This window comes from Pseudophryne corroboree, chromosome 1 (genome assembly GCF_028390025.1).
Source record: "Pseudophryne corroboree isolate aPseCor3 chromosome 1, aPseCor3.hap2, whole genome shotgun sequence".
Taxonomy (NCBI): domain Eukaryota; kingdom Metazoa; phylum Chordata; class Amphibia; order Anura; family Myobatrachidae; genus Pseudophryne; species Pseudophryne corroboree.
In genome coordinates, this window is record NC_086444.1 from 2183582 (window position 1) to 2201539 (window position 17958).

The window sequence follows — 17958 nt, forward strand, 5'->3', positions numbered from 1 at the left end:
GGGGAACAACAGAAAGGCTCGCACTCACCACTAGTACGTGGTCTAGTAGCTGTAGGTAGCCCGTGGCGCACTCTTTGCCAAATCTCATTGCACGCATACGAACATCGCGGTTCACCTCAGGGTGATAAGCAGCTTCCTGTACAGGAAAGGGGTAGAAGAAATATTACACAATTGTTCCTCATGGGTAATGTTTATACATCACGATTCCAAATAACACACCTTGCATGAACGCAGCATGTCTGCAATAGCGCGGCGGCTCAAGTTGGCTGTTGCGATTACATCTTCCTGCCGACATGAGTTTCCTGCAGCGACAGCCTTGGCTGTTGCCATGGTGATGCCTTTTGTCATGCGGATAAAATCCTCCGGGGTGGATGTCTTTGGTGGCGGCTCAGGAGAAGAGAAAACCTGGGACAAATACAAAGCATGTAAAGTTTTGCAGATGATACCAAATTGTGTAAGGCTATAAATACAGAGGAGGATGCCGAGTCTCTTCAGAACGACTTAGTTAAATTAGAAGCATGGGCAGCCAAATGGAGAATGCGCTTCAACACAGACAAGTGTAAGGTAATGCACTGTGGTAACAAGTACATAAATTACACCTACCTACTAAATGGGGTAAAATTAGGGGTTTCTGTACTGGAAAAGGACTTAGGTGTCCTCATAGATAGCAAACTAAGCAGTAGTACCCAAAGTAGGACTGCAGCAAAGAAGGCCAATAAGATATTAGCATGCATAAAACGGGGAATTGATGCTAGGGACGAGAGTATTATACTCCCGTTATATAAATCACTAGTGAGGCCACACCTTGAATACTGTGTACAATTCTGGGCACCTTACTACAAAAAGGATATCCTGGAGCTAGAAAAGGTTCAAAGGCGGGCGACCAAACTAATTAAGGGTATGGAGACGCTAGAATACGAGGAAAGGCTTGCAAGACTAGGCATGTTTACACTGGAAAAGAGGAGACTAAGAGGGGACATGATCAACATTTACAAATATATAAGGGGACAATAAACAGATCTTGCGCAGGACCTGTTTTTGGTTAGATCAACACAGAGAACTTGTGGACACTCGCTCAGGTTAGAGGAGAGGAGATTCCATACAATACGACGTAAAGGCTTTTTCACGGAAAGGACGATACGTTTGGAATTCCCTGCCTGAGGGAGTTGTAATGGCCGATTCAGTCAACACCTTTAAGAATGGGTTAGATAAATTCCTAATGGATAAGGATATCCAGGGTTACGGGGCATAGTCACGCACTATGGTTATTATAAAAAAGAGGGGTAAAACGTAACGGCAGTCATCAACTTCAGTCAAAATTTTATATAAAATAATCCTGCATAGGAGACCACACATAGGTTGAACTCGATGGACAATTGTCTTTTTTTCAACCTTAAATACTATGTTACTATGAAATAATGAAATACAAGTTCAGAGAGAAACAGGAGGAGACAGAGGGGTCTATTTATGAAGCAGTGAAAAGTGTGGAGAAGTGAGCCAGTGGAGCATTGGCGTAACATATATAATTTGCATACTATACAATTGTATGGAACAGCTGATTTGGTTGCCATGGGTAACTTCTCCACTATTTGCACTGCTTCGTGAATAGACTCCAGAGGAACATATGAGGTAAGAAAGGAACACGAGGAGACAGCAATGACATATGAGATAAGAGGAACACGAGGAGACAGCAATGACATATGAGGTAAGAGAGGAACATATGAGGTAAGAAAGGAACACAAGGAGACAGCAATGACATATGAGGTAAGAGTGGAACATATGAGGTAAGAAAGGAACACGAGGAGACAGCAATGACATATGAGATAAGAGGAACACAAGGAGACAGCAATGACATATGAGGTAAGAGAGGAACATATGAGGTAAGAAAGGAACACGAGGAGACAGCAATGACATATGAGATAAGAGGAACATAAGGAGACAGCAATGACATATGAGGTAAGAGAGGAACATATGAGGTAAGAAGAGGAACATGAGGGGACAGAGGTGAGATATGAGGTAGAAGAGGAACATGAGGGGACAGAGGTGAGATATGAGGTAGAAGAGGAACATGAGGGGACAGAGGTGAGATATGAGGTAGAAGAGGAACATGAGGGGACAGAGGTGAGATATGAGGTAGAAGAGGAACATGAGGGGACAGAGGTGAGATATGAGGTAGAAGAGGAACATGAGGGGACAGAGGTGAGATATGAGGTAGAAGAGGAACATGAGGGGACAGAGGTGAGATATGAGGTAGAAGAGGAACATGAGGGGACAGAGGTGAGATATGAGGTAGAAGAGGAACATGAGGGGACAGAGGTGAGATATGAGGTAGAAGAGGAACATGAGGGGACAGAGGTGAGATATGAGATAGAAGAGGAACATGAGGGGACAGAGGTGAGATATGAGGTAGAAGAGGAACATGAGGGGACAGAGGTGAGATATGAGGTAGAAGAGGAACATGAGGGGACAGAGGTGAGATATGAGGTAGAAGAGGAACATGAGGGGACAGAGGTGAGATATGAGGTAAAAGAGGAACACGAGGAGACAGCAATGACATATGAGGTAAGAGGAACATGAGGGGACAGAGGTGAGATATGAGGTAGAAGAGGAATGTGAGAACACAGAGAAGAAATACGAGTAAACAGAGGGGCATTAGGAACAGAGCTGAGACAGAAGATAACGGAGGAGTGTGAGGGGACAGCGATGAAACACTAAGTAGGAGAGGGTCGTTAGGGACAAAGCTGAGGCAGGAGATAATGAGAGGATAGAAACTAAATATAAGTGACTAATGTGCGAGAACATAAGTAATATACAACCATGATGGAACAGCGGTGCAATGCAATGTGGTAACATACAGAGATTTAATATGACTGAAGAGAAACAAGAAGGGACAGCAGGGAAACATGAGGTAGAAGAGGAACGAGAGAGGAGACAGGTAAAATATATGAGGTGTTAAGTGCAGAAAGGTAGGAGACAGGTTTAACACATTAGCCATATAACATTACTACTCCCGTGTGGCCTCCCACCCCTGGCACTCACTGCAAGCTCCTGACGTATGTGTTCAATGGTGGCCTCCAAAGCTCGGGTTCCCTTAGTGGCTTCATCTTCTACAGCTTTCACGGTTTTCAAGAGAGATGTCACATTGGTCACCATAACCTAGAAGCAGTAGATGAAGTTACAGTACCTCTAGAATCATAATACAGTATGTGACACATGATAATCTTGCTCCTCATTTCCTCACCTTGGCTGAGTTTTTGAGCTGATAAACAGATGGGTCATCGCTGGACTTCCCGGCTGCTGCCTTGGTGGCACTGATGAGATCACCCAGGGCCTTTGCCACATCCTTCACTGCATTAATAAGCACCACCTGGGAAAAGGGACAAATCCTCAATAACAGGACACATTTAGTGATCCCTGGGATAAATTCCCAGTAACAGGACACATTTAACCCCAGTAAGAGGACACACTTTGTTGTCTCTGGGATAAATCCCCAGTAACAGGTCACGTTTCGTGATCTCTGGGATAAATCCCCAGTAACAGGACACGTTTAGTGATCTCTGGGATAAATCCCCAGTAACAGGACAAGTTTAGTGATCTATGGGATAAAACCCCAGTAACAGGAATCGTTTAGTGATCTCTGGGATAAACCCCCAGTAACAGGACACGTTTAGTGATCTCTGGGATAAACCCCCAGTAACAGGACACGTTTAGTGATCTCTGGGATAAACCTCCAGTAACAGGACACGTTTAGTGATCTCTGGGATAAATCCCCAGTTACAGGACACATTTAGTGATCTCTGGGATAAATCCCCAGTAACAGGACACATTTAGTGATCTCTGGGATAAACCCTACTAATTCACAGGTCCATGGCTCCATTGTACATTGAGAATAAATTTTTCTTTACCCTGACTAATAGTTTCCGATTCCGCAATAGGAGAAAGGTGAATATACCTGTGTCTCTGGGTCCTCCGCTCCCAGACTGGCCGCCCCAAGTTTAACATTCTCTGCAAGCCGTGTAATGGTCATGACTGATGACTGTGCAGCCTGAGCAAGCTTCTCCTGGCTGGATGTTGCATTCTGAACCAAGATCTTTGTGTCTTCAACCAGGGCTTTTGCAGTCTTGAGAATACCCTCACTGGATGGAGACAAAATTTATACTTTATGGAAAGGCCTCGGGTACATATAGATCATTGTGCAACGGCTACGGGAACATCAAAGATGGACACAATACGCCTCATCACAATGCTTGTATCACTCACCGGTGATCTGCAAAGGTTTCGGCATTCTCTCGGTTCAATGTTCCAGCCGTGGCAAACATAATTGTGGTGTCTAAATCAGCAATAATACCGGACACTGCGCTGGCAGCTGTGATGCATGCCTGTGTGCCGCGGTTACCAGCCTGTAGAGCAGCCAGCACGTGGGACACCTACAGGGGAAGACGTATATAGTATGGTTACACCAAATCCTGCAGAAAGACATCACTCCCACTTTAGGCCTATGACAGGTCTACTCACTTTCTCTGAAACGCGTCGGGCACTTTCAATCAGTTCTTTCTTTGTAAAAGTGTCTGTTGGGCTGCACTGGAGAGCGCCAGCTTTGGTGACGAGTAGAGAACAACCATGACCCAACTCCTGGACGCGCTGTTTAATGTGGGATCCAATCTGTCATCAGAAAAAATACGTTTCAATAGGAGGAAAGGGTAAAATAATCAAAACGGATCAATGAGATTTCTCCTGGTAAGAACAGATTGCCGGGGGCTCAGACATGTACAGTAAGAGGGGAATAACGATATCGTCCCGCCGTGTATTACGCTCTATGTGTGTTCTACATCTTACGCCTCATTCCTTGGTTTTATGGCATCTCCTGAATGACGCCCCTTACGCCCCGCAGGTCTCACCTCCTCATTTTCCGCAGTCATAGAGGCTGGCTTGGCTTGGTGGGCGAGCTGCCCATAGTCATTGGTAAGCTGGTTCGCCAAGGTTCCTAGTTCATCCGGGTTAGTGGTAGATTTTGTGACCTGGAATATGGAAAAGTATTAGAGAGTAATATCCATCTGCGTAATACATACAGTAAGATTTATGGTTACATTAATAATATGGTGATTGTTCAGTCGCTGGGTCAGGAGTGACAGTGGGAGTATTGCCCAGTGATGTGACGCAGGAGGAGTGACACTGAGATTATTCCCCAGTGGGAGGAGTGACAGTGGGATTATTCCCCAGTGATGTGACGAAGGAGGAGTGACACTGAGATTATTCCCCAGTGATGTGACGCAGGAGGAGTGACACTGAGATTATTCCCCAGTGATGTGACGCAGGAGGAGTGACACTGGGATTATTCCCCAGTGATGTGACGCAGGAGGAGTGACACTGAGATTATTCCCCAGTGATGTGACGCAGGAAGAGTGACACTGGGATTATTCCCCAGTGATGTGACGCAGGGGGAGTGACACTGGGATTATTCCCCAGTGATGTGACGCAGGAGGAGTGACACTGAGATTATTCCCCAGTGATGTGACGCAGGAGGAGTGACGCTTGGATTATTCCCCAGTGATGTGACGCAGGAGGAGTGACACTGAGATTATTCCCCAGTGATGTGACGCAGGAGGAGTGACACTGAGATTATTCCCCAGTGATGTGACGCAGGAAGAGTGACACTGGGATTATTCCCCAGTGATGTGACGCAGGAGGAGTGACACTGGGATTATTCCCCAGTGATGTGACGCAGGAGGAGTGACACTGAGATTATTCCCCAGTGATGTGACGCAGGAGGAGTGACACTGAGATTATTCCCCAGTGATGTGACGCAGGAGGAGTGACACTGGGATTATTCCCCAGTGATGTGACGCAGGAGGAGTGACACTGAGATTATTCCCCAGTGATGTGACGCAAGAGGAGTGACGCTTGGATTATTCCCCAGTGATGTGACGCAGGAGGAGTGACACAGATTATTCCCCAGTGATGTGACGCAGGAGGAGTGACACTGGATTTATTCCCCAGTGATGTGACGCAGGAGGAGTGACACTGGGATTATTCCCAGTGATGTGACGCAGGAGGAGTGACACTGGGATTATTCCCCAGTGATGTGACGCAGGAGGAGTGACACTGGGATTATTCCCCAGTGATGTGACGCAGGAGGAGTGACAGTGGGATTATTCCCCAGTGATGTGACGCAGGAGGAGTGACACTGGGATTATTCCTCAGTGATGTGACGCAGGAGGAGTGACACTGGGATTATTCCTCAGTGATGCGACGCAGGAGGAGTGACAGTGGGATTATTCCTCAGTGATGTGACGCAGGAGGAGTGACACTGGTATTATTCCCCAGTGATGTGACGCAGGGGGAGTGACACTGGAATTATTCCCCAGTGATGTGACGCAGGAGGAGTGACACTTGGATTATTTCCCAGTGATGTGACGCAGGAGGAGTGACACTGGGATTATTTCCCAGAGATGTGACGCAGGAGGAGTGACACTTGGATTATTTCCCAGTGATGTGACGCAGGAGGAGTGACACTTGGATTATTTCCCAGAGATGTGACGCAGGAGGAGTGACACTGGGATTATTTCCCAGAGATGTGACGCAGGAGGAGTGACACTGGGATTATTCCCCAGTGATGTGACGCAGGAGGAGTGACACTTGGATTATTTCCCAGTGATGTGACGCAGGAGGAGTGACACTGGGATTATTCCCCAGTGATGTGACGCAGGAGGAGTGACACTGGGATTATTCCCCAGTGACGTGACGCAGGAGGAGTGACACTGGTATTATTCCCCAGTGATGTGACGCAGGAGGAGTGACACTGGGATTATTCCCCAGTGATGTGACGCAGGAGGAGTGACAGTGGGATTATTCCTCAGTGATGTGACGCAGGGGGAGTGACACTGGGATTATTCCCAAGTGATGTGACGCAGGAGGAGTGACACTGGGATTATTGCCCAGTGATGTGACGCAGGAGGAGTGACAGTGGGATTATTCCTCAGTGATGTGACGCAGGAGGAGTGACAGTGGGATTATTCCTCAGTGATGTGACGCAGGAGGAGTGACACTGGGATTATTCCCCAGTGATGTGACGCAGGAGGAGTGACAGTGGGATTATTCCCCAGTGATGTGACGCAGGAGGAGTGACACTGGGATTATTCCCCAGTGATGTGACGCAGGAGGAGTGACACTGGGATTATTCCCCAGTGATGTGACGCAGGAGGAGTGACACTGGGATTATTCCCAAGTGATGTGACGCAGGAGGAGTGACACTGGGATTATTCCCCAGTGATGTGACGCAGGAGGAGTGACACTGGGATTATTCCTCAGTGATGTGACGCAGGGGGAGTGACAGTGGGATTATTCCCCAGTGATGTGACGCAGGAGGAGTGACACTGGGATTATTCCCAAGTGATGTGACGCAGGGGGAGTGACAGTGGGATTATTCCCCAGTGATGTGACGCAGGAGGAGTGACACTGGGATTATTCCCCAGTGATGTGACGCAGGAGGAGTGACACTGGGATTATTCCTCAGTGATGTGACGCAGGGGGAGTGACAGTGGGATTATTCCCCAGTGATGTGACGCAGGAGGAGTGACACTGGGATTATTCCCAAGTGATGTGACGCAGGAGGAGTGACACTGGGATTATTCCTCAGTGATGTGACGCAGGAGGAGTGACAGTGGGATTATTCCCCAGTGATGTGACGCAGGAGGAGTGACACTGGGATTATTCCCCAGTGATGTGACGCAGGAGGAGTGACACTGGGATTATTCCCCAGTGATGTGACGCAGGAGGAGTGACACTGGATTTATTCCCCAGTGATGTGACGCAGGAGGAGTGACACTGGGATTATTCCCCAGTGATGTGACGCAGGAGGAGTGACACTGGGATTATTCCCCAGTGATGTGACGCAGGAGGAGTGACACTGGGATTATTCCTCAGTGATGTGACGCAGGAGGAGTGACACTGGGATTATTCCCCAGTGATGTGACGCAGGAGGAGTGACACTGAGATTATTCCCCAGTGATGTGACGCAGGAGGAGTGACAGTGGGATTATTCCCCAGTGATGTGACGCAGGAGGAGTGACACTGGGATTATTCCCCAGTGATGTGACGCAGGAGGAGTGACACTGGGATTATTCCTCAGTGATGTGACGCAGGAGGAGTGACACTGGGATTATTCCCCAGTGATGTGACGCAGGAGGAGTGACACTGAGATTATTCCCCAGTGATGTGACGCAGGAGGAGTGACAGTGGGATTATTCCCCAGTGATGTGACGCAGGAGGAGTGACACTGGGATTATTCCCCAGTGATGTGACGCAGGAGGAGTGACAGTGGGATTATTCCCCAGTGATGTGACGCAGGAGGAGTGACACTGAGATTATTCCCCAGTGATGTGACGCAGGAGGAGTGACAGTGGGATTATTCCTCAGTGATGTGACGCAGGAGGAGTGACACTGGGATTATTCCTCAGTGATGTGACGCAGGAGGAGTGACACTGGGATTATTCCCCAGTGATGTGACGCAGGAGGAGTGACACTGAGATTATTCCCCAGTGATGTGACGCAGGAGGAGTGACACTGGGATTATTCCCCAGTGATGTGACGCAGGAGGAGTGACACTGGGATTATTCCCCAGTGATGTGACGCAGGAGGAGTGACACTGGGATTATTCCTCAGTGATGTGACGCAGGAGGAGTGACACTGGGATTATTCCTCAGTGATGTGACGCAGGAGGAGTGACACTGGGATTATTCCTCAGTGATGTGACGCAGGAGGAGTGACACTGGGATTATTCCTCAGTGATGTGACGCAGGAGGAGTGACACTGGGATTATTCCCCAGTGATGTGACGCAGGAGGAGTGACACTGGGATTATTCCCCAGTGATGTGACGCAGGAGGAGTGACAGTGGGATTATTCCCCAGTGATGTGACGCAGGAGGAGTGACACTGGGATTATTCCCCAGTGATGTGACGCAGGGGGAGTGACACTGGGAGTATTCCCCAGTGATGTGACGCAGGAGGAGTGACACTGGGATTATTCCCCAGTGATGTGACGCAGGAGGAGTGACACTGGGATTATTCCCCAGTGATGTGACGCAGGAGGAGTGACAGTGGGATTATTCCCCAGTGATGTGACGCAGGAGGAGTGACACTGGGATTATTCCCCAGTGATGTGACGCAGGAGGAGTGACACTGGGAGTATTCCCCAGTGATGTGACGCAGGAGGAGTGACACTGGGATTATTCCCCAGTGATGTGACGCAGGAGGAGTGACACTGGGAGTATTCCCCAGTGATGTGACGCAGGAGGAGTGACACTGGGATTATTCCCCAGTGATGTGACGCAGGAGGAGTGACACTGGGAGTATTCCCCAGTGATGTGACGCAGGAGGAGTGACACTGGGATTATTTCCCAGCAAACAGGTAGTGACAGAAGGATAATATGGGGTCAGTGACCCTTGGCCTGACTGACGTATCTGTGTGACTGACTCTCACATATAAATAGATAAAATAGGATTTTGGTACTTACCAGATAAATCCTCTTCTTTGAATCCATAGGGGGCACTGGAGTACTCTTGGGGGATATGGACGGGGCGTAGCCAGGAATGGCACATATTTAAATATTTAAATTAGTAACTGTCCATCCCCTCCATACTCCCATAGAGCCTTCAGTATTTTTACTGAGCCGAACAGGAGCGATAGAGAGGATGAACCATAGAGAATTACATATAACATTATAATATAATGGTCAACAATAAAGCTGACACATAACGTTACTGACAACTAAACAGTTGACACCATAACTGATAGAACGCGAAAATTTTAACCAGTCGGTGAGAATGTGTTACCATAAGATCCCCTGAACTTACCATAAACCAGGTAAAACTGCTCTGGGTGGGCGTCCAGTGCCCCCTATGGATTCAAAGAAAAGGATTTACCTGATAAGTACCAAAATCCTATTTTCTTTTTCATCCACTAGGGGTCACTGGAGTACTCTTGGGACGTACCAAAGTTTCCCCCTTGGGCGGGAGAGCTGTTTGGCACCTGTAACACTAGGCGGCCAAAGCTAGATGCTGATGCCCGAAATGCCTGATGCCGTAAAAGCGCACAAACATGCGCACTGATGGCCATGCACTTATAACCATGTAGCAGCTCGTCTAAGTTGTTTCGTAGAAACTCCACAACCTGCTGCCCATGACGTTCCCAAAGAACGTGTGGAATGGACTGACACTGCGGTAGGTGGTTGTAGCCTGCCCATGACGTTCCCAAGAACGTGTGGCTTGGTCTGACACTGATGTAGGCGGCTGTAGTCTATCATGAAGCTAAGCCTGACGTATGATATAAGGTCTGCTTGGAGGCTGGCCAAGCCATCTTAACTACAATATAGAGAACAACCAATGTATCTGTTTTACGTACAAAAAGTTCCTGACCTACTGATAACACAGGAACTACGATTGATTAAGTGATGTGTAACATCTTTGGTAGGAACACGGGTTTCGTGCGAAGTTCCGCTCTATGATCCTAAAACACCAGATACGGTGGCTTGCATGACAAGGCACCCAATGTGAGGCTAAGGGTAAGAGAAACTGTTTTCCAAGTGAGAACTTAACATCCACTTGTTGTAAGGGTTAAAAAGGTGAAGACTGTAAAAAAAAAATCTAAAACCAGAGTCAAGTCCCATGGCGCTGTAGGTGGTATAAATGGAGGTCGTACTCTGAGGACACCTTGCAGGAAGGTGTGTACAGTCGGCAAGAAAGCCAAACGCCTTTGAAGGTAAATTGAGAAGGCAGAGACCTGCACCTTGAGTGTAGAAACGTATTCCTCCATCTAACACAGTCTGTAAAAAAATATTAAAAGACGGAATAACTTGAAAGAGGATGTCGGAAACTTCCGAGCTTCACCTCAACCCATATAGGCACGCCAAATGCTGTGATAATGAGCGCCCGTAACTGGTTTCCTATCACGGAACTTGGTTGGTAGAACAGATTGTGGAACGCCCTCCCTTTCTAAGAGAGCGGTTTCAACAGCCACCCTGTCAAACGCAGCTGCGCTAAATCGGGGTAAGGAAACGAACCCTGTTGCAACAGGACCGGACGTAGCGGAAGCCGTCAAGGATCGGCTGCGAGTAGGTCGCGGAGATCCGAGAACCATGCTCTACGAGGCCAATGAGGCGCCACTAGTATGAGCTTCATGGACTCTCGTTTGGTCCGCTTTAGCAACCGAGGAAGCAGCAGATACTGTGGAAACAGATACACGAGGCTGTACGGCCACGCGATCGTGAGAGCATCCACCGCCACTGCCTTTGGAGCTCTTGTTCTGGACACATACTGGAATGTTTGATGATTTTTGGCGAGATGCCATTAGATCCCCCTGTGGGTAACGCCACCGCTGGACCTACATCTGGATCTGAATGCAATGCCCAGTTTCCTGGATAAAAATCCTGACGGCTGAGATAATCCGCCTTCCAGTTGTCAACTCCCAAAATGAACACTGCCAACAATATCACCTGGTGACGCTCGGCCCAATTGAGGATTCGAGCAACTTCCTGCATGGCCATGCGACCTGGAATTCCTCCTTGTTCGGTGATGTATGCGACCACCGTCGCGTTGTCTGTCTGCACCTGGACAGTCCGAGACCGGAGCATGTGCACTGCTTGTCGCAGAGCATTGTAAAATGCCCCGAGTTCCAGGACATTTAATTGACAGCAATCTTCCGTGATCTGACCAGAGACCCTGAAGTTGACAATTTCGGACCACAGCTCCCCAACCTCTGAGACCGCGTCCGTTGTAAGAATTATCTAATTCCAGACGCCGAACATTCTCCCTGCGGTGAGATTGTGTACTTGGAGCCACCAGGGTAGTGATACTCTGGCCCTTGGAGACAACCGCACTACCTGATGAATTTGTAGATACGTGCAATAACATCCAGGTGAAAATGACCTGAGTGAACTCCTGCGAACTGGAGTACGTCGAAAGACGCCACCCTCCTTCCTAGTAGTCAATGCCCAAAAGCACCGAGACAGTCTGTGGATTGCGTACTAACTGTACGCGATGACGCACACTGTGTGTGTTGTGTTCAGGCAGGGAAATCAGTTTATCCACGGAATCATTCCTATGCATGAATCCTTTGTGACGGAATGAGGGTTGATTTCTTGAGGTTGACAATCCAACCGTGCTGAACGACGCCATTGCACGTTAGTAAAGCACGTTGCAGGAATAAGCGTTGAGACAGAGTGTTGATGAGCAGATCTCCAAAGTACGGAACTGTTATCACTCTCCGGGATCTGAGGTGAGCTATCATGACAGCCGTTACTTGTGACTACCTGAGGCGCCAATAAGAAGCCAAACGGAAGCGCTTGAAAGTAAGAATGGTTTTACAGCAAACCATAAGTAGGCCTGAATCGTCTAAGTACGAGATCCATCGTAATCCGGAATTACTGTGGATTCCAACCTGCAGTCACCGACTGCAAGTATTCTACGTTGAATCTGTAGCAAGCGACGTACTGTCTGCAGGGTCAGTATCGGACCGACAGAGTCATCCGGTTTTGGAAATATCCCAAACCGGAATAATAACCGCGACTCGGATGTTGACTGCGGTATCAAACTACTGAGACAGACCTGTCTTACAACTGGCAATGATGGGAAACCGTCGAACTGTATTTTCGTAATTTGTGACTCCAAATTTGCAGATCCACCCAACTGTGGATGCCCACAACGGACGATCGGAGACGGCCTGGAAACCCATTATGGCACTGGCTTGTCAGTGGCTTAGGTGTAAAGGCCACTGAAACTTGGTTAGAAGTAGGCGGCAGTACCTTAACCGTAGTCTACCACATGGTCTGAGTATGGCTGCTCCTGTAGCACGGCTTTGAAAGGACTGATGTGTAAATACTATATCCTGGGTATTTCTATTCAGGAATTTGTGTAGACAATGGTAGGAAATTCGATTGTTCCCCCTTGTGGTCTGCGAAAAGCATGTGTCCAAGACAGGACCAAACCTCTTGCCAGCATAAGGTAATGCCTCTATTCTCGTTTAGAATCCGACTCTGCCTCTTAAGAACGTAGCCAAAGTGCACGTCGTGCCGTTTCTAAACTGGCCGACGTCCACAGAAGCTGTACCTAGAGATTGAGCAGAATCACAAATGTGATCAGCGAGAAGTGTAAGGTGTTCTGCTTGTAGGTCAAATGTGAACTGTATTGCCATGCAACTACAGGCTTGTTAACCTGAAACCCCCCACCACAGCAGGGCAAAGCAACACCCCTACTGCTGTATACTGTAGGGTACGCTCCGACGGTTATTTAAACGTCGTAGCCTGAAACTGGCAAGGTATAACACCAATAATAACAATTGTCCCATTGGAAAAAATGTTCTTGAGAACCTGACTCACTGCCCTGTTGCCGTTATGTGATATGAGGGCTGGCGTCGAATCGTCAGTAAGCAACCTAGCTGAAACTGTCAAGTTATAAGACAAATAATAACAATTTTCCCTAAGCAGTACATGCGCCAGCATTCCCCCCAAAGAGGATCGGCAAGGGTCCGTATGTTATTCGTCCGACATACTGTCTGACCGACTTAGCAGCGAAGCTGCTTGTTTGACTTTGCATTAGACTTACTGATTATGTACACCGACAAGCAAGTACAGAGGGACAGACCAGTACCGTGACTTAGTACCACGTAAGTAAAGTGTGTATAAATCCACATTACAGTGCATGTGTTTACCTGCAACAGCGAAACCTGTGTAAAAAACAAAGAAAAGAAAATCCCTAACACCCCGGCTCCTCCAGAGGCAGAGTGTTGTAGGGCAGCAACTTCCTGGGAAGAACCAGGAAGTAATGTTAAAATGGTGTCCGCCTTGTGCTCGCTTATTGCAAGAATAGACTTTTAATGTTAGATGATACAGCAATCTCTCTCTCTCTCTCTATATTATATATATATATATATATATATATATATATATATATATATATACCCACACACACACACATAAACATATATCCACACAAGCATACCTCTGTAAATATATTTATACCCATATACACACACACACCAAGATATATATATATATATATATATATATATACACACACACACACACACACATACTCATTAAGGTACACTTTACAGGTAACAGAGGCTCTTATAGTGCCCAGCAGTAAAGCCAATAACTTTGACCCCCTCACAGGCTTAAAAGCCTGTTTGCTGCCTAAAACGCAGCTTAGTAATGGGGCATCCCTGCAGGCATCCCCCCTTCCCTCCCCCCAATCTACTCTGGAGCGTCGGACCGCGGCAGCAATGAGAGCTGTCCGCGGTCATCTGCCCCCTCTCCCCCTTATCAATATAGCTGGATGGTCAGCGGAAGGAAGGAGGGCTGTGGAGCCGGAAACCCGGAGACTGGGGAGCGGATGAAAGAGCGGGCCGCTCTCTCCTTCCAGAGCCGCTTTAACCGGAGGGAGGAGAGCTTTCAGCTCGCCCGTGTGAGCTGACTTCTCTCTGCAACCCCCTCACATGTTCTCCGGCGGGTAGGGAGCGGGCGGCTGTGGATGTGGCAGGCAGCAGGGGAACTTAAATACATACATATGTTATAAATTAGGATTTTGGTACTTACCGATAAATCCCTTTCTCCGATTCCACAGGGGCCACTGGAGCGTAGTTACGATGGGGAATAGTAGGCAGTAATTGGGAGCTGGCACTTTAAAAAAACTCTAACCCTGTGGCTAGCTCCTCCCCTACTATCTCCCCTCCAAGCCAGTCTACGTAAAACTGTGCCCAAGGAGAGCTGTAATAAAGAAAACCTTAAGGTAGAGGAGGTTATTGACGTCTAGTCAACCAGGATAACCCAAACTAACCCTGGAATAGAACCTAACAATAAACAGGCTAACCTGAACTCAACAAGCGGTCATTTATTGAACCGCAAACTTTTAAGCAAAAAAAAACAAGGAGGAACAGCGCTGGGCGGGCGTCCAGTGGCCCCGGTGGAATCGGAGAAAGGGATTTATCGGTAAGTACCAAAATCCTAATTTCTCCTTCATCCACTAGGGGCCACTGGAGCGTAGTTACAATGGGGACGTCCCAGAGCTCCCAGAACGGGTGGGAGAGCGCTGAGAGTCCTGTAAAACCGCTCGGCCAAACTGAGATGCAGAGGCCGCAAAAGTGTCAAACTTGTAGAATTTGACAAACGTATGACGGCCGGACCAAGTAGCCGCCCGACATAAAGTAGTCATAGAGACCCCCCGGGCAGCCGCCCAAGAAGGTCCCACAGAGCGTGTGGAGTGTGCTGAAATGGAAGATGGAGGTTCCCGAGAAGCCGCCAAATAAGCTTGTCTGATGGTCAGTCGAATCCATCGAGACAAGGTCTGCTTAGAGGCCGGCCAACCACGGCGGGCAGCGTCGTACAGAACAAATAAGGAATCAGACTTCCGAATAGCCGAAGTCCTATCCACATAGATCTTGAGCGCTCTTACAACGTCCAATGATCTCGCATCCGGAGAGTCCCCCGAGAGGGCAGTGACGACATGCGGCTGATTGATGTGAAAATCAGACACCACTTTAGGTAGAAAGGACATACGAGTACGAAGCTCGTCCCTATCCGCATGAAACACCAGGTAAGGAGACCTGCAAGAGAGAGCCCCCAGTTCCGACACCCGTCTAGCTGAAGCCAGCGCCAGGAGAAGAACCACCTTCCAGGTGAGATATTTTATCTCTACTGATTCCAGGGGCTCAAACAATGAAGACTGCAGAAAGGACAGGACAAGACTGAGGTCCCATGGCGCTGTCGGAGGACGGAAGGGAGGCTGTATTCGAAGAACCCCTTGAAAGAAGGTCTGAACCTCAGGCAGCAAGGCTAACCTTTTCTGGAAGTAAACCGAAAGAGCAGAGACCTGCACTTTTAGTGAGCCCAGTCTTAGGCCTGCTGAAAAACCCGCCTGCAAAAAACGGAGAAGACGGGCTAAGCTATATACGGAAGGAGAAAATTCTCGACGTTCACACCATGCTACATAAGCCTTCCAAATGCGGTAGTAGTGAGAAGATGTAACTGACTTTCTAGCCCGAAGCATAGTAGGTATAACTGTACGAGGAATCCCCTTCCTTGTCAAGATGGCTTTCTCAACAGCCACGCCGTCAAACGTAGCCTGCGTAAGTCTGGATAAAGAAAAGGACCCTGTTGTAGAAGGTCGTCTCGTAGTGGTAGGGTCCAAGGCTCGGCCACCGACAACAGATGTAGAGTGGAGTACCAAGCCCTGCGTGGCCAATCCGGAGCCACTAGGAGAACCAGAGCGTCTTCCCTCTTGATGCATTGCAGAACCTTCGGCAACAGCGGGAAAGGAGGAAAGAGGTAGACGAACCGGAAATTCCAAGGAGCCGTGAGGGCATCCACGGCCGCCGCCGGGTCCCTTGTCCTAGAGTAATAAAGAGGCAACTGATGGTTCAGGCGGGATGCCATGAGGTCGATCTGTGGTTTTCCCCACCGACGTACCAGTTGCCAAAACACCTGGGGATGTAGCGACCACTCTCCCGGGTGCATGTCCTGTCGGCTTAGATAGTCGGCTTCCCAATTGTCCACTCCCGGAATGAATATTGCCGAGAAGGACAGAGCATACTTCTCCGCCCAGAGAAGGATTTTGGTGACTTCCCTCATCGCTGCGCGGCTGCGAGTGCCGCCCTGACGGTTGATGAACGCTACCGCCGTGGCGTTGTCGGACTGAACTCTGACCGCTCGACCTCGCAGGAGGTGATGTGCCTGCAGCAGGGCGTTGTATACCGCCCTTAGTTCGAGAATGTTTATGGGGAGAGCGGATTCGTGGATTGACCAGCGCCCCTGAAACTGATGTCCCAGGGTCACTGCCCCCCAGCCTCGCAGACTGGCGTCCGTGGTGAGGAGAGTCCAATCCCATATGCCGAACCGTCTTCCTTCCAACAGATGGGTCGACTGGAGCCACCAGAGCAGCGATGACCGTGCCTTTGGGGATAGCGTCACCCGCTGATGAAGGAACAGATGAGATCCTGACCACTGATTTAGAAGACACAGCTGAAACGGTCGAGAGTGGAAGCGACCGTACGGAAGAGCCTCGAACGCTGCTACCATCTTTCCCAGCAGGCGAATGCACAGATATACTGACACCCGACGGTGCTGAAGGACCAATCTTACCAGTGTCTGCAGAGACGGTATCTTGTCCCGCGGAAGGAAAACCCTCTGATGGACTGTGTCGAGAATCATTCCCAGAAACAACAGCCGTTGTGAGGGGCATAAGTGAGACTTCGGAAAATTCAGGACCCACCCGTGTCGGATCAGAAGGTCCTGTGTCATCCGGATATTCTGAAGTAACCGTTCTGCTGAGCTTGCTTTTATTAGCAGATCGTCCAGATAGGGAACAATTGTCACACCCTGCTTCCGAAGTAGGGCCATCATGACCGCCATGACCTTTGTGAACACTCTGGGAGCAGAAGAGAGACCGAAAGGAAGGGCCTGGAACTGTAAATGAGCGTCCTGTATTGCGAACCGGAGAAAAGCCTGATGAGGAGGCCAAATGGGAACATGTAAGTATGCATCCTTGATGTCTAAGGATGCCAGAAACTCGTCTTTTTCCAACCCCGCAATAACAGACTGGAGGGACTCCATCTTGAACTTGAATACCTTCAAATACGGATTGAGATCTTTCAAGTTCAGGATTGGTCTGACTGAGCCGTCCGGCTTCGGTACTAGAAACAGGCTTGAGTAATAGCCCTGTTTCCGATGATGCGAGGGAACAGGGATCACAACCCTTGCAGACAGAAGCTTCTGGACCGCGGCTTGTAAGGCAACTCCCCGGTTGTCGGAAACTGGCAAACCCATGGTAAAGAACCGCTGGGGTGGTTGTTCCTGAAAAACGAGCTTGTAACTGCAAGTGATGAGATCCCGGACCCAAGCATCTGGGCAGGACTGTATCCAGACCTCCTTGAAATCCCACAAACGAGCTCCCACCCTGTGATCTCCCAGG

General features: G+C 48.8%; 1 protein-coding gene across 2 annotated transcripts in view; it reads right to left on the reverse strand.

Moving 5' to 3' along the window:
- The window catches only part of TLN1 (talin 1), a 367391-nt gene that overhangs the window by 10721 nt on the left and 338712 nt on the right, over window positions 1–17958 (reverse strand). For both annotated transcript variants that reach the window (XM_063957473.1, XM_063957472.1), the window contains 8 exons: window positions 4899–5018; window positions 4516–4662; window positions 4261–4427; window positions 3953–4136; window positions 3242–3367; window positions 3040–3156; window positions 220–405; window positions 29–136 (listed from right to left, as the gene is read on the reverse strand). In XM_063957473.1, coding sequence (XP_063813543.1) covers window positions 29–136; window positions 220–405; window positions 3040–3156; window positions 3242–3367; window positions 3953–4136; window positions 4261–4427; window positions 4516–4662; window positions 4899–5018 — 1155 coding nt within the window. The remainder of the gene's footprint in view (window positions 1–28; window positions 137–219; window positions 406–3039; window positions 3157–3241; window positions 3368–3952; window positions 4137–4260; window positions 4428–4515; window positions 4663–4898; window positions 5019–17958) is intronic.